Source organism: Bison bison, unplaced genomic scaffold (assembly GCF_000754665.1).
Source record: "Bison bison bison isolate TAMUID 2011002044 unplaced genomic scaffold, Bison_UMD1.0 scf7180017864376, whole genome shotgun sequence".
In the NCBI taxonomy this organism is placed as follows: Eukaryota; Metazoa; Chordata; class Mammalia; order Artiodactyla; family Bovidae; genus Bison; species Bison bison.
Window position 1 is genome coordinate 14,557,802 of NW_011494948.1, and position 23,361 is coordinate 14,581,162.

General features: G+C 38.7%; 1 protein-coding gene across 1 annotated transcript in view; it reads right to left on the reverse strand.

Moving 5' to 3' along the window:
• Positions 1 to 23,361, reverse strand: part of MLLT3 (myeloid/lymphoid or mixed-lineage leukemia (trithorax homolog, Drosophila); translocated to, 3) — a 290,918-nt gene that overhangs the window by 13,228 nt on the left and 254,329 nt on the right. The window contains exons 6-9 of the mRNA XM_010857077.1: positions 10,687 to 10,756; positions 8,726 to 8,855; positions 5,600 to 5,699; positions 279 to 350 (exon numbers count right to left, since the gene is read on the reverse strand). Coding sequence (XP_010855379.1) covers positions 279 to 350; positions 5,600 to 5,699; positions 8,726 to 8,855; positions 10,687 to 10,756 — 372 coding nt within the window. The remainder of the gene's footprint in view (positions 1 to 278; positions 351 to 5,599; positions 5,700 to 8,725; positions 8,856 to 10,686; positions 10,757 to 23,361) is intronic.

The following is a 23,361-nucleotide window of genomic DNA, read 5'->3' on the forward strand; positions in this document are numbered from 1 at the left end:
CCTCCACCACAGCTCTCTCACCTCCTAATTCCATGTGCCCAAAATCCCTTGGCAAGCATGGATAGCAAAAGGCCAAGTTTATCTTGTTCACTGGAGATGTAAACAAGACTTGGAAAATAAACTACAAAGCACTGGAAAGAAGCGCCTGTCATTTGGGAACTTCAGGCCCTTCTGATGAAGAAAACGAAATGAGAACCAGCAAGAATGATCAAGGGAAACACAAAGAAACAGAAGAGTGTCAGTGCAACGTTACTCACGGTAACAGACTAGAAACCTACCTTGTCACATTCGCCATTCTTTATTTGCTTATCTGATTTGCTTTGCTTTATTGGACTTTTCACTTCAAGAATCTAGGGATCAAAGAGAAAACAGTTAAGTTTGATTGCTAGCACTGCTTGGCTAACCTGCCACAGAAACAAAAGGCGCTATGAATGAAATGCATAACATCACTTTCCAAAGAGCATTTTTCCTCCTCACATTTTAGTTCTTCTCCTCTAATCTGACTTTCTCTCAGAAAATAAACTACTTATATCTGAAATGCTGAGTCAGGGCAATAGAACTTTTAAAAAAAAAAAGTGACGATAAGGAAATTGATCTATGCTTCCAAGGCTGCTTCTCTTTAGTGACAACACTCTCCCACATATGCACAGCAGCTGAGCTGTAGTAGATTACAGTCCCCTCTGGCAAGAAATTTTTCTTATTCATCCTGTTGTTTCAACATGACTACCCGTGTTCAGTGCAGTAAGGATAAGACAAACACTCAAATACCCTTTCTAGTACGTGCCTCTCAGATTCTAAAAAGTACTCCTGTCTACTAAATTGAGGAAGGTTTGGAAGTGAAGGTGGCTGCCACGCTGGCTGCTCCCAACTTGGAATCCTCCTACTCAAGAAATCAGAGAGCCAGGACCATTTTCTGTATTCTAAGAAATAATGTGTTTACCCAGGATAAAATCCCCAGTGCCTTTCCTTTGATCTGAACCAATTATAGCTCAGGTTATGAACAGCAGTTTTGCATACTGTTCAGACGGTGGGGAGTTACATTTCTAATTAATAAAAAGGAGAATACATTATTATTTAATAAACACAGTTGATTAATTAGAATTTTCAAAATTGAGAATTATGCTTTAAATGGTGAAAACCACTGAAATTATTGATGAGTGTTTACAGACATATAAAAACATAAAGGCAAAGGTAATTTGTCTTTTTCATTATATTCTCATTATCAAGTGAGTTACAATCTGAAGCTAACACTGAGGGAAAAAAATGCCAAAAAAGGAGATATTGAAGAAGTTTACTCTGCTTTAGCATACACACACACACACACACACGTCTCACGGTTCTGTTCAAAGGTCTACCACTTCCAAAATGCACAGATTTTTAAAATGAGTCCACATTTATTTTGTAATTTAACTTGTAGAGAGAGCATTGATTGGGCTCAGAAACCCAAGTTCAGGTACCAGCCCTATCATTCAATGTTTTTTGAACTTTGACAAAAATGAGACAAATAAAAAGAGCTAGGAGCAAGGGAGCATCCAGGTTCCCATTTAGCCATGAAATTTTCTACTGCTAATAAGCACTTTACTTGCTGAGGATGACATTCTAGAAAAGACCAAATGCTTCTCAAAAGGAATACACATTCATTTGAATTTAGGAAAATGTATAAGAAGTGAGCTCCTAACAGCATCTTGCCTGAGAATCGCCTTTCTTCCTTCGTTTTTAAGATTAAGATACCAGATGACCAATGTGACCAGGCTAATTTCAAACATAATACTTCTGGCAACACAAGGAAATTACTTAATCGCAGAGGCAAAGCAATAGCTTTTAGTAAAGGAAACCAAACACCCCCCTACATTCAGAACTCCCTTCTCTATTTTGGCTGGAAATGAGACCTCGAGGGGAACGTTCGTTAGCACTGAGACCTAGGAGTAAGTAGGTCAGTAGATGGCACTCCTCGCCAACTCAGATACAGGGCTGGGCCAAGCAGAGCCGATCTGCTGTGAATGCAGGCAAGAGGAAAAATACAGCCCCTGTCTGCCTGCCTTGTGCATTAGAAAACTGAATTTTGTTCCCATCATATCCTTCCCCTGAGTACCCCGCCATTCCCTGCCCCAAGTCATTGTTCTCTGGGGACCAAGTGACCGAGAACTCTCTATGGGGCACACAGAGTTATGAACTAGGTTGAGAGAGTTCCACCACCTTCTCTTCAAAGCAGAAAATAGAACACGCAGGGCGCTGAAATCCCATCCTACACATTCCATAAGGGCTGCGGCACAGGAGGCCCAATGACACTGAAATCCTGGTTTCTTTCTTCTGAAGCTGCAGAGGCAGGAACAAAAGCCCCGGGTGTCAGTGATCCGCCTCGAGTTACTGAGTGGCTGCCCAGAGAGGGCTCAGTTAATCTTCCTGCTTTGATCTCTCCCTGCTCCAAAATAAACAGCTTTGTCAAAACCTCATTCTGAGAGCTGATCCATGCTGAAGACAATTGTTTTATTTATGATCATTTCTTATCTTTAAGGAAACGACTCCAGAATAGAAAAATATGGCACCTTGTCTTCCACAGGCCGATTTCAAACCAGTTTAACTGGATGGACTCTTTGATTTCATTCAACACGCCTCGCAGGCTGATAGGTGATTTATGATATTCTGAATATTAACTTGGGTCCGATGGATCGCTTCCTTCCTTTGAGGCCCCTCCCTCCCCTTCAATACTTTCAGCCAAAAAGGATCTAGAATTTTGATTTTGTTTGAAATTCACATAAAGAAGTTTGAAGTTAAAAAACAAAAACAAAAAAACTTCGGTTAAAATGGCACAGCATTATTCCTCTCTATTAAGCTGTAGGGAGAAGAAACAGCCACCCAGACTGCTGAGAGGCACCAAGTATGCACGTGATAGTCTCTGAAAATAGAACTATGATGAGTTGCGCTTCTATCCTTAATCTGAGGATCTGGCTTGAGAATCAGATTTTCAAGATTATTATTTTTCTGTATTCTTTTGTGAGGACTGACAACTCAATTACTCAGCAGATGGATTCTCTACCGCTGGGTCTTTGATGTTAACGATCACTAGTAGCTCCGAACAATACTCAGGTTAATTACTTGCTTTGTTGACATATGGCTCTCTCTCTCTGTTCACTTTTTTTCCAAGAACTAGAAATGTCTGACTCAATGAGCACTTTCCCTCTTCCCCAGTCCCTAGAAAATTGAGAAAAAGGAAACCATAGCTTTGCCAGGTAATTTATAGAAACTTTGAGACTATTATCAACCTACACAGAGAGAATAGTCAAGGGATATGAAAGAAGAAGACTCAAGAGTCTGCCCGTTTCATAGTTTGGCCTTCCTGGTATGTTTTCGCTTATTTCATGTGAAATTTCAGATCATCTCATTATCATCACTATCACACTCACAAACACACACACACACACACGACTAAACACACTCCAGTTCTAAGACACAGGTCCAGAGGAAAAAGCACCCTTGGGGTACATATATTTCCTACCCTAAACTAGTTAAAACTGAAAGCATATGGACCCCCTTATTATGCTTATAGCTGTATGGAGAAAGTGACATATAACTGAGTATTCCTGACAGATTGATGACTCACATGTGTGAAGCTACATTTGTCAAATAAACATATGCCAAGAAACCAGTGGTATGCTATTTAATCGGATAAAGCAAATTTTACCCTTTCTAGATAGATGGTACCATTTCAATTTTGTTTTGCATTTTTTTCATCCTGCCAGACAGTCAATAAAAAAAAAAGTCTGACAAAGAATCTAAACCTTTCCCTGAAACCAGGGTCATGTCAAGACTGCAGCAGGTCCAGGAAGAGACTGGGGCAGTTCTGTCTGCAAGGCGAGATGGTGGCTTGCTGAAGCTGCATTTATTTAGCAAGCATAGTCTTCACTCCACCTGGGAACAATGCTGAAGGAGACTACCACAGGGCACAAAAGCACAGCCTATAATGCCCTGCACTCCTGGCCCTGCCAAGGCCACCGTCACCGCCCAGGAAGAATCCCAATTTCAACACACCACCCACTGGAAGCAGAAATCAGGCCTACATAGGTTGAAATTGGATATAAAAATATATTTCAAGGTCCAAATGCTATTCTATTGACAGCTTATACTGAAGCACACAATTACAAAAGAATCCTCCAAGTTATCCAGTCAGCCAGCCTAGGGCCCTTCTCCACTGACTGGCAATGATGGCTACGCCCGTGGTCCTCGCTCTCCCCAGCCATGCTTGACTTTGGAGTACTGGGCAGCCACACTTGAGGTGACGGCTGGCTGGGTCATGGGTATGGCTGGCCCTGGAGGCAGGGAGACACATGGACTGTGCGGAGTCAGGATAAGGAAGAAGAAAGTACAACTCCTTGCCGGACAGCCTGTAACGGGTGACGAGGCTGGGCCTGCAGTCACATGCAGGACACAAAGAAACTGCAGTTGGACTGCAACTGGTGAGGTAAAGAACACTGATGACATTCCTACTTAATAATGGAGGCTTTAAGTTGTAGATCAATTAGATGAGGAATTTTAAATTTTAAGAGATTTTTGCTTTATATGAAATTTGAAATGAAAAAGTCTTCGGCTATAAAAATCACATTTTCCCCATTAAAGAAAGATCACAGATTTCAAAGACAAGGCCATTTAAAACAACAGGTAGGACACCTGTGAAACAGAATACTTTTACAAACCACATTTTCAAGTTAACGTTCATACGGTAAACTTGAATTAAGCAATTATTGTGAGGTCTCATGGAATCTGTCTAAATAAGGAAAAAAGAATAACATGGTAATAGAGAATCAACCTGATGCATAATGAGGTTTTTTTTTACAATACTTGAAAACAGCTTATTTTATCAAGTGTTTAAAATAATCATTCGTTTAACGAAAGCTCTTCATCACAGCTTTGCAAGCTCTGCCTAGACCTATCCAAATAACTATATTCTTTACTCTGATTATCAAATTAATAAGCTTTCCTTTAGCTGGACTTATAACAACAGTGATAATGACCATTGTTTACTCTATAGTTTATAAATGATTCCTTACAATCCCAAGTGATAATCCTTTTTCCCTGGATAAGCACAGAGGCAGAGCACCTGTACTAAACATATATCATCAACTGTTTGCCAAGAGGTATGAACCATGCTTCATGCTCTTTACACACACTTTTTTGTTACCCTCCCAGTAGCCAGTAAGGTAGACATTAATATCCTCGTTTACAGATGAGAAAACTGAGGCTAAATTAAAAAAACTTTTTGTACCAATAAACTACTATAAATCAGTAAAACAGAGAACCAGGCTTTATACAGCTCCAAAGGTCATATTCTTCCCAATTGACGGGGAAATACACAGAAATCAGGAGTAAATGGGTAACACTTTTTGTCACCATCCTGTCCTGCATCTATTGACATTTAACTAACTCATCCAATACCATACTTTTGTGACAACTTAAGTCCTTTTACCCTATGTGTTTAGTCCTAAGGTTGTAGGTTCCCAGCTATTTGCTGTCAAGAGGGACTTTGTTTAAAATTTAAGGGGTAAAATGCCTGGCATACTTTGAGTTCTGCAGAATCGTGAGAAGTGCAGACCCAGAAGCTTACCTGGTTGTTGTTGGTTTTTAATAAGGGTGGCGGGGGTTCATGATGTAGGGGTGAGGAAGCAGAACTGCTTTCACTATCACTGCCATCACTTAAGCTAACTCTGAAAAGGAACAGAGAAGTCAGTCGCAGCGTTACAGACAATTCTTGAAATATCCAAAGAATTAGGGGTAGAGAGCAAGGCATCCAAACACTCATCTTCGGGAACTTGTTTTAACTCATACAACTGCTACTACATGCCGGCGTTTACTTTGTATCTAGAAAGGGGTTAAACGTTTGACTTGCTCCTTCTCATTTAATAATCTCCATTTCATAGATAAGGAAACTGAGACAAACTGGATCACTCACATAGCGTCACAGAGGTAAGAGTGCTGGTTCTAGGATTCAAATCCAAGCAACGTGATTCACAGTCCTGGTACTCGGCCAGTATATTTTGCTGCCTTCATTTATTCATTTATCTCCCTGTTCCAGATCCATCCACCTACTGTCATAAGCATGTCACCCAAGCTGGAAGTTCAGCAAAATCAGACAGTTCACAGGTTACTACCCTTTTTGCCCTTCCTTTCCTTCTGCCTATTTGTTACAGGTGAAAATTTTACAAGTACAGCTAAAATACAGGGTGCAGGAAAGGAAGTAACTGCTAAGAAGAATGTGGACCACAGCCCTGCAGGACTGACAGTGCAGAGTGACGTCTGAGGGTGGGAGGTGTGAAGCTCAACATGACAGACCCATCACCAATCATTTCCACTGTGTCATGATGCAAAGTTGACCCTAGTTCTGATGCAATTCCCTGGAAATACACCACTGAACAGGAAAAGACAGTGTGTTTGGGAAAATTGCTTTAGAAAAATACAGTGTCTTTCAACAATGAAAGACAATAAAAATATCACCTCCTTTTTTTTTCCTTTCCATTGAAAATGGAATTTTCTTTCAGCGAGAATAGGAGATACGTCTTTATTTACTCTGCTGAATGTGTGCACTCTTTTAGAAATGTCCTTCAGGGCTTGCTCCCTCGCTTCGCTTATATAGTAACCTAATACAATATTCTTCTCAGAAACAGAAAATGCTTTAGAAATCGGATAGTTTTTCTGTCGTTCTGAATAGGCAATCACATTCCAGCCCTATAATACATTCAGATAGACAAGATACGAGATAGGAAATGAAAAGGATACACTGGGACATCCTTTTAGGAAAAAACTGACGGAACTTGTTTTTCTTAACTAAATTACATTAATGAAGTGTTCAGTTGAAGCGCTGCTTTAAAATGCTTCTTGACTGAAGTGGAAGGCTGAGTATTTAAACTGATTAAACAGTTGAGACTTCACAAGTGCCATGAAGATCAAATGTTACCCGGGCGGGGGCTGTGCCAACAGCATATGTCAGGAGGGAGGGAGAGCCTTGCAAACAACATGCATCACACATCAGTCAACTCACAAACATGTATGATCTGACCCATGTTGACTCAGGGGACAAGGCAAAGAGGGAACAGGCCACAGCCCATCACAGAGTGTCTAGATCTTCTACATACTAAGTTGGGAGATGTCTAAACTGGTTATGCATTTTTTCACCAGCTAAATGTAAAAGCAGTCAGTGGTCAGGATTTCAATTGTTATAAAGATGCTCCTAGCCTACAAGTGTCAGTTCATTTTTAGGTTTTTTTTTTTTGCCCCATCAGTTTCCTTCTTGTTAGATTAAAACTTGTAAAGGGAAACATTATAAGGCCAAGACCATAAGGTTCCTTATGTCTCTCTTATTTAAAAGGAATACAGATGGGTGATTTTGGGAGATGAGTAGAGAAAAAGGAATTGAGTACAGCCATAAGGAAGAACCACTGAGAGATGGGACAGGGTATATATTCTAAGGAGACTCTTCTCCAAGGACACGAAGGAATTACCAATTAACAAACACATGGTCTGTCCAGTTTGGGTTAAGATCACATCATTGTGGGGAATTTTAGGGCCTGCTACCCAGTAATGGATAATGAGAAAAGACTTAATGCAATATATTATCAATGTAATTGGATTTTAAGTTCAAATAGATTCATATTTTTTCCTACTCAAAACCCATTAAAGTAAGCACAGCTATTTGTTTTGCTCATGATAAATAAAATTCTCGAGGCAATTTCAAGTTGACTATTAATTATAAGTGACATGAATTAGCATCTTTCCAATGCAGAAGTATGCCTCGCTGCATTAAAGCTACTTAAGTAACAGTCAGCGCACTTAAAAGGAATTTAGTTTCTGGAAAACACACAGGTGATCCCAGTTTTAATTAGGTCACACATAATTCATTGAAATCAATCATGCATTTCTAACTACAAACAGTGAACACATTTCCTCAAATTCTGAGTTATGAATACCTACAGCAACGAAGCTACACAAATTCTTCAAATGAAAGCAGAGTTCATTTCAGCCGCCGGTCCAGCCACCATGGCATTTACTTTGAAGAGCAAAAGCTTCCAATAGGACTTTTTCTCTGTAAAATTTATAGAGGAAAAACCTCTCCTTTCTGAGAACAAGGGATAGAATAGTTCCCTGAGGAACGGTGAGTGTAAGCATGCCAAGGTGCCCCAACTTAAACTTTGTACGGCGTATAATCTATAAAATAGTTTATATTATATACAAATATCGTGTATTAACATCTATAAAGGGAATCTAGAAAGACGGTACTGATGAACCTATATGCAGGGCAGGAATAAAGATGCGGATGTAGTGGACCGACTTGAGGACACAGCATGGGGGTGTTAAATAGTGGGAAGCTGCTACGTAACACAGGAAACCCAGTCTGACACTCCCTGATGACCGAGAGAGAGAGTTACGGCTAATTTGTGTTGTTGTATAGCAGAAACTAACACAACAGGATAAAGCAAGCACCCTCCAGTTAAAAATACACACACACTATACTATCGAATTACTATGCTGTACACCTGAAACTAACATAATAGAGTAAGTCAGCTATACTTTAATAAAAATAAATGAAACAAATTCAAAATACTTAAAAAAAAATGAATGTGACTATTTATTTGCCATCGTTTTTGGTGTTTCACATTTTTGCTGTGGCTATACTCTTAGATCCAGTGAAAAGGTATGATTCCATCCCAGGGAACCTCATCTCTACCAAGACACTCACCTGCGACTTCGGCTGCCCCCTCTATTTACAGGTCTCTCCATTTCGGAGTCATTGTCATTATCCTCTGCTTCATCTGATTCCTCCTCGTTGTCATCAGAATGCAGATCTTTCATTATAGACCTTAAAGGACCTGAACAATGAGAATGAACCACAGGCAATCAAATACACTTAGCCATAGCCGACATAGGGGGATAACTCACCAGCACAGAACATTGCTTAAAAATTACCATCATCAGATACAGTTATACAATTTACATGATAAATCTGGTAGTTTCTGGAATGCAACCTCTCCCCAAATACTACTGCTTTCATAACACATGCCCCAAAATGTTCTTTACAAAATCTCTATTTCCTAGGAATTTTTTTCCTATGCATTTTTCTTCCCTAAGAAAAATCACACCTAAAAAGAAACAGAAAGATCTGTTAGTAAACTGAATGTTTTGTTAGGTTAATCCATGTATTGAAAAGTTGAGACTAATAAATCACCATGGTTGTAACTTGTTCTTAGCAAGGCGGCCTTTGTGTGGTAGTTTTTGATCTATTAAGGTTTAGCTGTTCCTTTTATTTCAAGGTCAATTTCAGGTCAAGCAAGCATTTCAGTCAAGTTCAGATTATAAAGTATTTCAATTCCATGGTGCAATGTCCTATTTCTGATCTTCATATTGATCTTGGACACAAGGTCTTGTTACAACAATTTTGTGTAGCCAATTTTATTTTTTTGTTATTTTTTATTATTTTTGTGTAGCCAATTTATACTTTTTAAGAATTTCCTGGCAAAATATTGGCATGAATTTACCTAAATAAGACCATGTAATAAAACAGTGCCCAGAACATTCAAAACAGTATCCAGTATTAGATGGGAGAGAAACGTCAAGGCAGAACTAATTTTATTCTAGAATGTAAAAAAAAAATTAAATTCACAGAAAAATGCATTAATGTGGCTTATTTTCATCACACTACTATAAATGTAATGAAATCAAAATAGGTATTTCTAATCTTAACAGAAGAGATTGTAAGGACAATGGAGAGAGTGAGAGAGGCACTTTCATCCTAGATTAGCCAATTCCTAAAGGCTAATCTGTGATAGGACTATCTGAGCTATCATTGCCTTACTTCTAAAATAAGTGTTGACTCTGTGTAATCTCACATTCTGCAAACTCCAAATTTCTCTGCTTTTGTAATGGGCTTTTATCTTGGGAAGTCAGTGGAACAAGAACTCTAAACAGCCAAAACGAACAGTGTCTTTTACTTTTTTCCTGGAAGCTTAGCCTTAGCCTAAATGCACACAACAATTTAATCCTTTTCAAAACATGCAAGGCCATCAGGAATTCAATGCGGTCAATCAAAAAAGGTAATGTGCAACGTGATGCCCAGAAACAGATTATTTCTTGATATAATCTGTTTCCCTGTTTAAAAAAAAAAATTGAAAAACGGGCCTGTGTTTGTAGAGTTTCCACACATGAAAAATGGAACATATATTTAGTTAATGTTTCAGTTTAAATTTTTTTGCTAAATTTATTTTGAGTTTGAGTAGAAGAAAATATATTCTAAAGACAGCAAATTAAGACTCACCACAGAAAAAAGTCTATTAATCTGTAGAAAAATAATAAAATGAAAGATGTCCAGGAGGGGGACTAAAAACCTATTTCTCTCTGTCAAAGCCTCTCAAGTCTAGCTTTCACTATTGTATTTCCTTTGGGAACTCCCTGGAATGGGCTGTGTCTATAATCCTTTTGTAAAATGGGACTCTGATGGCAGGGACTGGAAAAAGGGGAATTTCTAGAGGCTGGCCTCATACATCAGAACAATACTCAAGTGCATTCCTAGGGGAAATAGATACAATTGCATAAAAGCCAAGTTATCATTCAAATAATAAAACAGTAGAAAATAGGCCATAAATCAAGTCATTAAGATGTTTTATGAGAACAATGTTTCCGAGCTGGCCTGGGAGATGTGGATACCTTGTTGCCTGGTCTGGGATGGTGTGAAGCTGGAGCTGGAGCTGGAGCTGGCAGGACTGGGCTGTTCAGACTTGAAATAAGAAGAGAAAAGCACCATCAGTAAATGCATAGGACGCTACACACCTAAAATTAGAAACACCACCGCTGCTCAAACAGATTTTGCCCTACAAAAACAGTCTGACACTGTGCTAGAAAATGACTACAAATTGCCTCATTTCAAAAATGCTAACACAGGAAAGTCAGTGTCCTGGTTGTTTTGTCCACAATAGTTTCATTAGATGCAGAAACAAGTGCAAAACCTCAAGGATAAAGAGGGACACACCTCATAAGGCAAGAAACCTGGCTTTGATTCCACTCCCATGTTTACTGTCATCCGCATTGCTTTCTGAAAGATACCTTGATTACCCTTTCTGCAACATTTGATTGACTCAACTGGTTAAAACATAGTGGTAATGAGGCCAAGGTCATTAGTTCAATCACATTATGAGCCAGTTAATTTTACTCTGGTCCAAGGCCATGACCCAACCCTAACCCCGTTCATCCACAGTTCACAAATGGAGGCCAGTGATTGCAAGGAGACCTGGCCAAGTCCCACACATGAGTCAGGGGAAAATGTTCCCACCACTTAAAACAAAACACACCCTTTAATTCCACAGTACAGTGATGCAGGGAAAGAGCATCATATACACACCCCACTCTCAACACATTCTCTTCATTCCTTAGTACCCAGAATAAGTTCCACATCCTCCTTGACCCACCAACTCAAAGTTCTCTTCCTTTCCCAAACCCACTGAAAATGTGGATCATCTGTTTGCTTAGAAGATCTGCTATGGAATCATGCTACCTCTGATGTAGATGTTTTTTCTTTCCAGTAACCTGCCAGCACTTGAAAAAGCTGGGATTGGAGCCTCTGCCTTGTGCTTCTCGTTATGCCCTCATACTCAGCAACACTCACTGCATACAACAGGCGCTCTTTCTCTGTGACATTAGGCCCTCTGGTCCACCATCTGTTTTGGTTTTTTTTTAATTTATTTATTTTAATTGGAGGCTAGGCTAATTACTTTACAATATTGTAGTGGTTTTTGCCATACATGGACATGAATCAGCCATGGCTATACATGTGTTCCCCATCCTGAACCCCATTCCCACCTCCCTCCCCATCCCATCTCTCAGGGTCATCCCAGGCCACTGGCCCTGAGTACCCTGTCTCATGCATTGAACCTAGAGTGGTGATCTATTTCACATATGATAATACACATGTTTCAATGCTATCTGTTTTTATGAGACTTTCTGGTAGGTAACAGTGGGAGGAGAAAACAGATGGACAGAACTGTGCAGAGAAAGTGATCATGCCATCCAGACACCTGAATTGTACACGTTTGAGGCCCAGTTTGGAGAAGGCAATGGCACCCCACTCCAGTACTTTTGCCTGGAAAATCCCATGGACGGAGGAGCCTGGTAGGCTGCAGTCCATGGGGTCGCTAAAGTCGGACATGACTGAGCAACTTCACTTTCACTTTTCACTTTCATGCATTGGAGAAGGAAATGGTAGCCCACTCCAGTGTTCTTGCCTGGAGAATCCCAGGGACGGGGAAGCCTGGTGGGATATAGCCCATAGGGTTGTCATTAGTTTAAAATAACTTAATGTTGATCAATTTGGTTGGAAGAAGGCATTATTTTTCTCCCATTTCTAATATGCTCATAGTTTAAACTACATGCTCATGTCACTTGAGAAACTTCTGAGGTCTTCTCACGATCAGGACACATCTTCGTTGCTCAGTGGGTGACTACGTTTATCACGGCCACATGGAGGACACCCTGGAGCACAATCAGAAGCCACTCCATGAGGATGAGAATCCCAGTTCCATTCACACTGCAGTTTCTCCCCCTTGCTCTTCTCAGCTCCCCTCCCTTCACTGAATCCACTACCCCCTCCCCTCCAAGCGGCACCAAGCTCCACAGACTCAGACACAAGGAAGCACTTTCAGGCATTCCTAATGCATACTTCATATCCCGAGGCTGGATGGGAAAACAGGTGTCAGCAATCTACCACTCACCCTCCAGGAAAAGAGCCAGACGGGACCTCTAATGAGCAGCAGGTGGCCCACCAACCCACCACCCCTGCAAGTTTCCTTGAAATTTGCAGCACGAGGTCCACATTGCTATTCGTGACCCACAAAGAAGAGCCGGTGGACAAGTACAGAGGCCTGTGAGAGGTACCCTTCACTCTGCCCAGTGTCTTCCACTTCCCAGACCCTGCGGTGAGTCACACAACTGAAAGGGGATGCAGCACGATGCCCAGCCGCAGACATTTCTCCAGGGGTCCACGGAGCACTCCCTCTCCTCTCCAAGTTGCTCTCTTCAGCCATGAAAAGTGTCTGCAAATGGTAATATTTTGATAGTTCTGGAAACCATTTTGGAGCCAAAAAAGAGGTTTCCTTAGAGAGAGCTGCAATCCCCATCCTGCCTGGCCAGTACACGCTATGCTGGACTTCGAGGAGATGTTCTGCCAGAGCTATTTGCTGTGAGTGACATTAATTAGGATCAAGAGGACAGCGGCTATCTCTCCAACTCCCCCATGCTAAATGTGACCCATCTGTCTCAAGCATCATGCCAATGCCGGAACCAAACCTGGAGGCAGCCTTCTTTTAGCTTCCTAACCATAAACAAGGTTAATAATGCCACAGTTGCTAACCATCAGAAAACTGGCAAACGCTAAAGAACATAATACAACCAGAGCAAAAGGCTTTCTATTCAATGTTTATCATTAACACCCTGGCTCTTTCACCAAGCATTTGAAGGGGTTTACAGTAGAAGACACAGTCATTCAGTGAGAATATTAAAATGGAAACTTTAATATGGAAACTTTTCACGGTTGAAAGCAACAGAGGTGGATGGAGAAGGATAAAGTATTGAATGGTGGGCAGAAAATTCCCGTGTCCAGAAAGTTTTTTGCCATCAGTACAAGGACTTGTAGAATGTGAGAGCTAAGGAGACCTCTGAATCATCAAAAAGAGTGATTGTCATACTTCCATGAGCAGTAGAGAACCAACTGGGAGAGCTGGTAAAATGCAGACTCCTAGGCCCCACCCAGGGTGTCTAAGTCAGGGAGAGTGATAAGAACCTGGATTTCTTACAAGCTGCTGTTCTGAGGGCCAACCAGACTTTTGAGAACCACTGGCCAAAGACTCATATATTCACAGCTGTGAATATTCATCGGAATCAGCTAGGGGGATTCTACACACGAGGAGACTCTGATCCAATATATTTGGCAGGGCCAAATCAGGGAAGCCCTCTCTTTTTATACATGCAAAAATATGTTGTTAAAAGAATCTTAACTTTAAGAAAGCATAAGAGTTTGCATCATGAGAAAAAATATAAACTTATCGATCTATCCAGAGGTAACAACCCAGCATAATCTTCAAAGTATTTGGCAAAAAAGCCCCCTGAGAGAACATAGCTGCTGCTGCTGCTGCTGCTGCTGCTAAGTCTCGTCAGTCGTGTCCGACTCTGTGTGACCCCATAGACTGCAGCCCATCAGGCTCTGCCATCCCTGGGATTCTCTAGGCAAGAACACTGGAGTGGGTTGCCATTTCCTTCTCCAATGCATAAAAGTGAAAAGTGAAAGTGAAGTCACTCAGCCGTGTCCAACTCTTCAGGACCCCAAGGACTGCAGCCCACCAGGCTCCTCCGTCCATGGGATTTTCCAGGCAAGAGTACTGGAGTGGGGTGCCATTGCCTTCTCTGACAGAACATGGCTACCAGTGAATAAAAACATTCATGAAGCATGTACAATTGTGTTTTGGTGGATAGACCTTACACTAACCAAAGCTGACCAGGACAAAATTCAACTAGATGTTAACTACTCAAAAAGCCATTCTGCTACTAGATGAGGCTGATCCAGCCTTAGATTTTATCAAGTCCAACAAAACCAAGCTGGAGGTCACTTTAAGTTTGTTTGTTTTAAAATCAGATTTACCCACCAAAAACACAAGTCAAAGATGACTATATAAAACTAGGTAAGGTTGTGTGTGTTACAAAAATTTTCACCATAAATAGAGCTAGATTAAGATCTTAACTAGGCCCCAAGGATTGAAGAGATTATGTATCTTCCTTTTCCCTCCCTAGGTGTGCCAAAAACTAACTGCAGGGAATTCCAATGAGGTTCTGATGTCCCCCTTAATTTAAGACTTATTTTTGAACATTAAAATTTTCACTAAGAAAAAAAGTTTTTTGTGTGCTTCTTCTTGCTTATGCCCTAAGCACGTGTTTAGCTGAGGTACTAAGCAAGGCACACTAGACATGAAGTTTCTTTAAATAGTCTGTTCCACAATGACAAAAGTATAGGCTGAAGAATCTCAAATTCTATTGCTCATTAGTATATGTTTTGGGAAGATTACTTAAGCATTAGTTTCCTCAGTGAGGGCACTGAACCTCATGTAGAAGTGCTAAGGTTAAGTTGATATAATAAAGTAAAAAATCCTAGCCCATGGCTGTTATAATGGCAGCTAATCAATACTTAGTTGCAACTACTTTTTACAATAGGTCATAAACGTCTCTATTGCCTAAAACAAGATATATCTTTACTACCAAAACAATGGGCCTACCAAGATTTGCAATGCAATCTTCAACATTAAATGGCTATGCAAAACCATTTTGTAATGGATTTTCTATGGAGGATTATTCTTGTCCAAGACAAGTAAGAAAAACCGCATGTTTACAACTCCTAGAAGTTAAGTCCTAGAAGTGTTGTTGCTTCAAACAAGAACACCTGTCAATGTAGGTCACACGACAGGACTTGTAAAATCTGCCATTGTTCCTTATGCTTGGAGCAGATTTCCTCTTAGGTAATCAGAACCCAGAATTTTCATCTTTTCTAATGGGCAACTATATTTTTGAACAAAATTTCAACTTGATCTTTAAAACAATAAAAATAAAGAAAAGGTGGGAGAATTATATACACCTTTCTTCAGGAGAAAGGCAGAGAATATGGTATAAGTAAATTATTTTAGACATGTTTTAGACATATTGCTACTTTATTTTCACAAATTTCTGTTTTGTTTAGGAAAAAAACACATACCCTCCAATAAAGATTATCTTTTCTTTGCACAAATATTCAGACTGTGTCAAGGATGAGTACTAATCAAAGAAGAAAACACATATGTAATACACTTTTAAAAGACTACATCATTCATGATGAATATCAATTAAATTTATCATAGCAATCATTTCACAATATATACATATATCAAATCACTATGTTATGAACCTTAAACTGATATGATGTTTTATAACAATTATATCCCAACAAAACTGAGAAAAAAAACTACCTCATTTAGTTTCTCTATGATAAGAAACTAATCAAACTCAACTTTCAAATAAACATTTGATTTTAAAGAAAGATGACATTCAACATCCATTCTAGACAATGTTCTTCATCCTATGAACACACTCTTATCAATTCCCATTAATAGGTAATGTATTGTGAGAGCTATGTCAATAAAAGGTAAGGTAAAAGTTAAGCTAGGAAATAAGTATTAAAAGTTACAAAATAACACTTAAATTTAACAAGGTTATTGCAACAGTTGGAGAAGGCAATGGCACCCCACTCCAGTACTCTTGCCTGGAAAATCCCATGGATGGAGGAGCCTGGTGGGCTGCAGTCCATGGGGTCGCTAAGAGTCGGCCATGACTGAGCGACTTCCCTTTCACTTTTCACTTTCATGCATTGGAGAAGGAAATGGCAAGCCACTCCAGTGTTCTTGCCTGGAGAATCCCAGGGACGGGGGAGCCTGGTGGGCTGCCGTCTATGGGGTCACACACAGTCGAACACGACTGAAGTGACTTAGCAGCAGCAGATGCAGCAATGCAACAATGAATTGTCAAAAGGCTAAAAACAACAGAGTTTTAACCTTCATTTGGTTTTACATTAATAACTTTTACAAAATAAACATGCTAAAAGAACAAAACCTTATTATACAGAAAGGTATATGAAAATAAGATTGGAAAATTCAGTCAATAACTCTAGCCTCTTAATGCATCTTTGTGTAGATCTATCATGGTCTTTATTTCATTTGTTCTGCCATGAGAAAGGCAAGTACTGGTATGGACTAAATGTGTTTCCCCCCAAAAAAATTCTATGTTGAAGTCCTAACCCCCATGTGATGGTATTTGGAGATAGTCTTTGGGAGTAATCAGGTTAGATGAGGTCATGAGGGTGGGGCTCTCAGGATGGGATTAGTGCCCTTATTTAGACAAGACACCACAGAACTTGCTCCTCCCTCGCTTCTCCTATGTCAAGATACAGTGAGAAGGTGACCAGCTGCAAGCTAAGAAAACAACCCTCACAGAGAAGCCAAATTGACCAGCACCTTGATCTTACCAGCTGACTTCCCAGCTTCCATAAATAAAAATATTAAAAAAAATTTCTGTTGTTGAAGCTACACAGTCTATGGTATATTATGGCAGCCAGAGTTGACTAAAATAGCAGAACACATTTTTAATCTCCATTTACTGGTGATGAAACTGAAGCACAATAAAATGAAGTGACCAGCGGGTCACTCTGGACTTTCCAGGTGGCTGAATGGGTAAAGAACCTGCCTGCAATGCAGGAGATATGGGTTTGATTGTTGGGTTGGGAAGATTCCCTAGAGGAGGGCAAGGCAACCCACTCCAGTGTTCTTGCCTGGGGAATCCCATGGACAGAGGAGCCTGAGGACTACAGTCCACGGGGTTGCAAAGAGTCAGACATGAGTGACGTGACTGAGTATAAGCATGGGTAATATTTAGGTGGATTACAACCAAGCTTTGTGACTTCTAATCTAGCCCTCTTTATACTGCACCTATTAACATTAAAGAAGATCTATCAGTTTAAAACAGAGTTCTGAACATACTAACACCATTTTATAACACTAGTGTCAAGGAAGAAAGTTTTCTATGTCACTGGGAAACTGAATATCCCTCTAAGGGACAGCTTGTGAGCAGCATCCAAAGCAAACGAGTGGTAAAAACACTTCACCCCTGGGGCTGTATGTCTGTATCAACTGCTTCTAACATTCGTCCAATCAATACCACATTAGATCCTGGCTACTCACCTCACTAGTACAGTAAGGTTTTTTCTTTTCTTTTTTTCAAAAAGCAAGTAAGTTTTCCCTCTGAACTATCCTGATCCTCTTGACACTAGCATCGATCAAGAAGACTGGCAAACACATCAGGCAACACGCTACAATCATTTACTTTATTTGCCTTCAAGGGTGAACTATCACTTTCCCCAAGCCATGAAATCCAGGGTTTAAAAAAATAGATTTAATGCTTTAAATAATCTGTTAACAGCTCTTTCTTTGAAACCAAGGTTTAATTGGAGAAAGAACACTGGAGTAGGAAGCTGGAACCCTTATTGCCAATTACTCAGGTCTGTGAGCACACAGAAGAAACCACATCTCTCTTGGGCAAACCCTCTCCATTTGTAAGTATCATGACAATTTGAGTGAATCCGATGTTAAATTATAATTGTATTTAGTCTCTTGGACCCTCGTATTATCAAAAGCTATTGTTATGTCCACCATGTGCTGGTAATAGAGGAGGATCCTAAGAACTACCTTACCTATGGTTAGCAAAACAGAAACGATCTTTATTTCTATTATATTTTCAACTTACAGACAAAGTCATTCTGGGTGCCAAGATAACTGGCTTTGCATCGAGCTGCCTCTGTTTTTACAACTGCATTTGTATTCTTCATTATTATTGCCATCTTCACTATTATTATTAAGTGCCGTCAACATTTGTCACCATCCCTCCCTGTCTGAGAACACAAAATCCCATTAGGAAACGAACTGGCCTTGGGGAACAAGGGTCTATAAATCTTTCCATAAGACCCTTTTCCACACTTGGGGATGGCTATAATTTTCTTTCAGCTTCTTCTCTTTTAAACAGAGGAGCCTCAAGTCTTTTATCTCTCATCACCAGTTGTACTTTGAAGGCTGCTACTGACTATTGTGGACAGAACATGTGATCTTTCAAAAAAATCCAGTTGTTGCAAGATGGTGCATGTGCCAGGTGTGTTCTGAAAATCACTCACTTGTTAAGAGCTTTAGGAATGAGAAATCATCTGGAAAAGACCATGTACAGTTGTGCCGCCTCGAAGCATGTAAGCATTCCCTGAGTAAAGACTGCACACAGAAGTTGAGTTTCACAACTGGCCATTAATTATACCACCTATTTGTAATATTAGAGACATCTTTTAACTAGTCTTTTTTTTTCTCTTTCATACATTTTAAAAGTAGAGGAAGAAAAAATTACAAGAGAGTTTGGAGCTATAATGCATCACAAAAGAGAAACAGGAAGAACAAGAAAAAAAAAAAAAGTTTCCTGATAGAATTGCCGCATAATTAACTGTTATTGAAGCTGACCAATGAACATCAAAACACCACTGCTCCTCAGCCAACAATAAGATCACTTAACTGTTGTCAGAACTACTATTCAGTTGCTTGTGAAATAACCCACCTGTGTAGTGCACGAGACACTTGAAATAATGAAAAAGTGTCAGTGGATTCTTTGTATAAGGGCAGGGCCCAATTGAATAAAATACTAAAAGTACATTTTATGTGGTTATAACTCTCAGTTTGGGATTATAAATTTTAAATATAAAAGTAAGTTAAATAGAATGAATTCAGAGTATCATAAACATGGTAAATAATTGAAATCAAGTAAAACAGAGATATATCTAAAGAGATCATCTTGACAAGACATTTACCTGCATTAAAAAATGGCTTACTTAAAAATGGTCATAGAGTAATTGATTGACCCAATAGAATCTTTATCGACCTACACAAATGTCAGGACGTTTTATTAATTTTAATCTTTCAGCTATCTTAGAGAATTTTCCCCATTAAATGTGAAGCTTAGATTTACCACCATAGCCGCAGCATTAAGAGTTCATTTTATTCACTAAATGCTTATATCCATGGTATTTGGACTTCCAAAAACAACCAAAACTCACTGGGGAAAAAAGTACTGATTTAAAATTAACCAATCAGCATCAGGTTAAAAATGCAACACTTCTCATGGTCAGTCTACACAACAAAGATTATTAATAGTTGCAAGAACTCTTTCTTTACAAACCTGTATCTTCCTAATCAGAGTAATAGTGTATTTTTCAGGTTATTTTACTGGAAACCTTTCTTCTGGATGACAGCATCTCGAAGTTCCTTGGGTATGGATATGCACATGTGTTCACAAAGATATGTGTCATTTAATCCATAGGGGTAAGAGAAAATAGGACCTTTATTCATGTTTATTTTCTGTCTTTACCTTTTAAATTTTCAATTTTTTTGTATGTGTTTTCTTATATATGTTAATATGGCTATTACTATATGTATAATCTGGAAATATACATATACTTGGGGAGACATGTCTATTAAGAGTTTTAATATCAACTCTATAGATAGTCAGTTTTAATTCTGTAATTTACCTGCTCAAATCTTAATTATATGACAGATTTCAAATTCTGGGGTGATATGTGCTAAACCTATAAGGCACCATCATTACAATTTACTCAGGGACTGTCCAGATTTTTGTATTTTGTGCTCAAAATTGACTTAGAGCTTAAATGTTTAATTTTTAAGTTAAACAAAAGTATTTCAACAGAGTTCCTTAACAAATAAGAGGCAACACAAACCTATTTAAAAGATTTTAAAGTGCATATATGTCTTCTTAAAAGTCCAAAGAAAAAATACTCTACATGACCTCCTTCTCCCCAAAATTTGAAATTACCTTCACTGTGGCTCTATTTGAAGCTCTCATTTTATAGTATTGGCTGGAAATTGCACAATATTAAGTGAAACTGAAAAAATTTTTTAAAACAGCCTAACATCTAAATATTTTATACTTGCATTCACTTCTCTTAAAATATTAAGTACTAACAAACATTTTAAAAAATTTATTTTTTAAAATTCCCTTCTATCAAAAAAAAAAAAAAAATGAACTAATATAGCAAAAACACAGCACAGTTAAAAGATTGTTCTCATGTGAAAACATTAGATGAACTTTTTGTTCTCAATGTACTCCCTTAAAAAACGTAGTATTTAGAATCAACAGATTCCCTATTAGTAATATTAGATTCTTGTCAAGAATAGGAGGAATGTTGCTGCTTATAAGGCTGTAAAGGAACCTACATTTCCATGCACACATCTTATATAGGCCTAACAGTTGCTTTTCTTCATAAATCAATCTATTGTTGCACTTCATAATGAGAAGGCAGATTTACTGCCTTTTACCGCCTTTTCTCACCATCAGAAAGATGCCTATTTGGGTCATAGAACGTTTCTCTTCTTCAAGGGTGTTTGGGATTAGGGAGGCAGGGGCAAGAACCTTTAACATCTGCTCCCTTCAAGTGAATGACACCTCCAGTTCTCACAGCCGGAATGTTGAAAAGCAAATACCCATAAGTTGATAAAATTTTCTAACCTGAACAAGCACAACACTTGAAATCCACTGAAGACACACACATCTCTAAAATACACATTTGGGATTTGAGGGTTATACTGTAAAAAACAGTAAAGCGTATCATTTTGATTGCTAACATTGTAATTCAAATGCCATGAAATCATCATCACAGTTAGAACAATAGGAGTTTAGAATAAAGACCTCTGAGCCCATCATCTTGAATTTTCTCTACCACTGAAAAACAATCTAAAGTGCTGGGCAGTAAGACTAACATTTGTCATCTCAGTATTTTGTGCAGTAATAACAAAATAGTTTATAATATAGACGTACACTCTTCTGTTTTTATTTATTTAATTTATTCTTCCCTTAGGGAGAAATATTTAAGATTTGTGAACTTTAAAAACAAGAGAAAGACACTTGTCAGCATCTAATGCTTAACCATCTGCCTTTTAAAAATATACACACATGTACTTACCCGCTCACGCTAGTTAGGCTAAACATTCTTAGCAAGTAAGTACAGTTTGATGGATCTAAACAGAAGTTTCAGTAACATAGCTATACTTTTGGAAACACAGCTATCTTTAAACAAGGCATCATGATTTCTATGAGCAAATGCAATCAGCCATAAATTAACAGCAAATAGACACCATCCAAAACAAATAAACAAAGTGAGGCAGGTATTGGATTCAAGGAAGAACCTCTTTTTTTGAAGAAAACTAAATTATGTCTTCTGTCCATGAATATGGAGTATTGCCTAGTGAGCTAACACTTCTTGTTACTTTGGGCTATCTTTTGTCACTTAAGCAATGCTTTCTGACAGTTTTACAGGCTGTTATCCCAAGGACTTCAGTATTTATGGCCTTTATTCACTTGGGCTTTCTGCTCTTATCCACTAGTTACTAATCACTAAATAGATTTTTTTTATGGGACTGAAATTAGCTCAAAGGATGTCCTTTGACAATGGCAGCTCTGGACAGTACCGGCTAAAGGTCTTCTCCTCAGCCTCTTCTTGCTCTCCTCAATTTTCTCTTCCTTACAGACAAGTTAATGAGGGTTCAGATCCACGCTGTTCAATTAGAGCAACAGTACAAATGATTTACAGCATTCTTAGAGGACAGTTTTGAAACGTTTGTGAATTGATTCTCAGAAACTCATTCAATTTCAATAACTCAACGATGATTTAAAGACCTATATTTATTTTTAATCTTCATGAAACTTGTAGAATCATTATTCAGGAAAAGCTACAAACCTTACTATACATACAGTATTTATAGAGCGACAAATTCTACAAACCTTACTATACACAAGCATGCATAGATGTTTCAAATATATACATTATATTTTAAAACTTTGGCACATTTAGTTTACAATATGGTACTCCAATTTCTCCCTAGACAATAAAGGCTACTTAATACCTTTTTATCCACTACACTTAAAAGAGCCAAGCGCTGAAAAGCAAGTAGAAAACACAGACGCTTCTTTCCACTTAATTGCATTTGACTTAAAACATCTCCTAAGAGCTTGGTTTTTATCTTATGAACAATGTGAAATGTGTAATAGATTACATCCTCTACCAGCGGGCTGCAAGAAGCTTTAAAGTCAAATTACTCTGGAAAGCAGTGTATTTTTATAAACTAAAAATCTGAAAGAAAACTAAAAATACTGATATTATTACTCTCATAAACTTCTGGATGAACTAAGCAGAGGCACAATTTCTTGAGTGTGTGCTAAGCAACGGGGTGGGAAGGGAGTGGGGAAGGGGGAGAGGGCACTAGCTCTGAGGAGCAGTAGAGCTCCACTTACTGCAACTGCTCCACTTACTCCAACACAATTCACCAAATATGACTCTTCCTGGAATGAAAGGGATTATTATGATCAGCTTCTGTTTTCTCTGAAATTATGCTGGAATGAAACATTTAAAAAGGAAATGGTATTTTGTTAAAAAAAAAAAGAAAGAAAAAATTTTTTTTCTTTAGTCTTGAGATATTTCCTCGTCTGGGTAAAAACAATATGTTTTACCCTGTCAGAAAAACAGTTTTAACTTATTGAGCTTAGTATTTACATGAAATTACTTTGCCCATTTATATATAACATTAACTATTTGGACATTGAGTGACTGCATTTACTTTATAGAGACCCATATGGTAAATTCTTCTTGAATGTGGTTCCAAGAAATTTATTTCTGCCAATGAATGTACATGCTTTCTGACATTCCAAATATAAAAGAATATA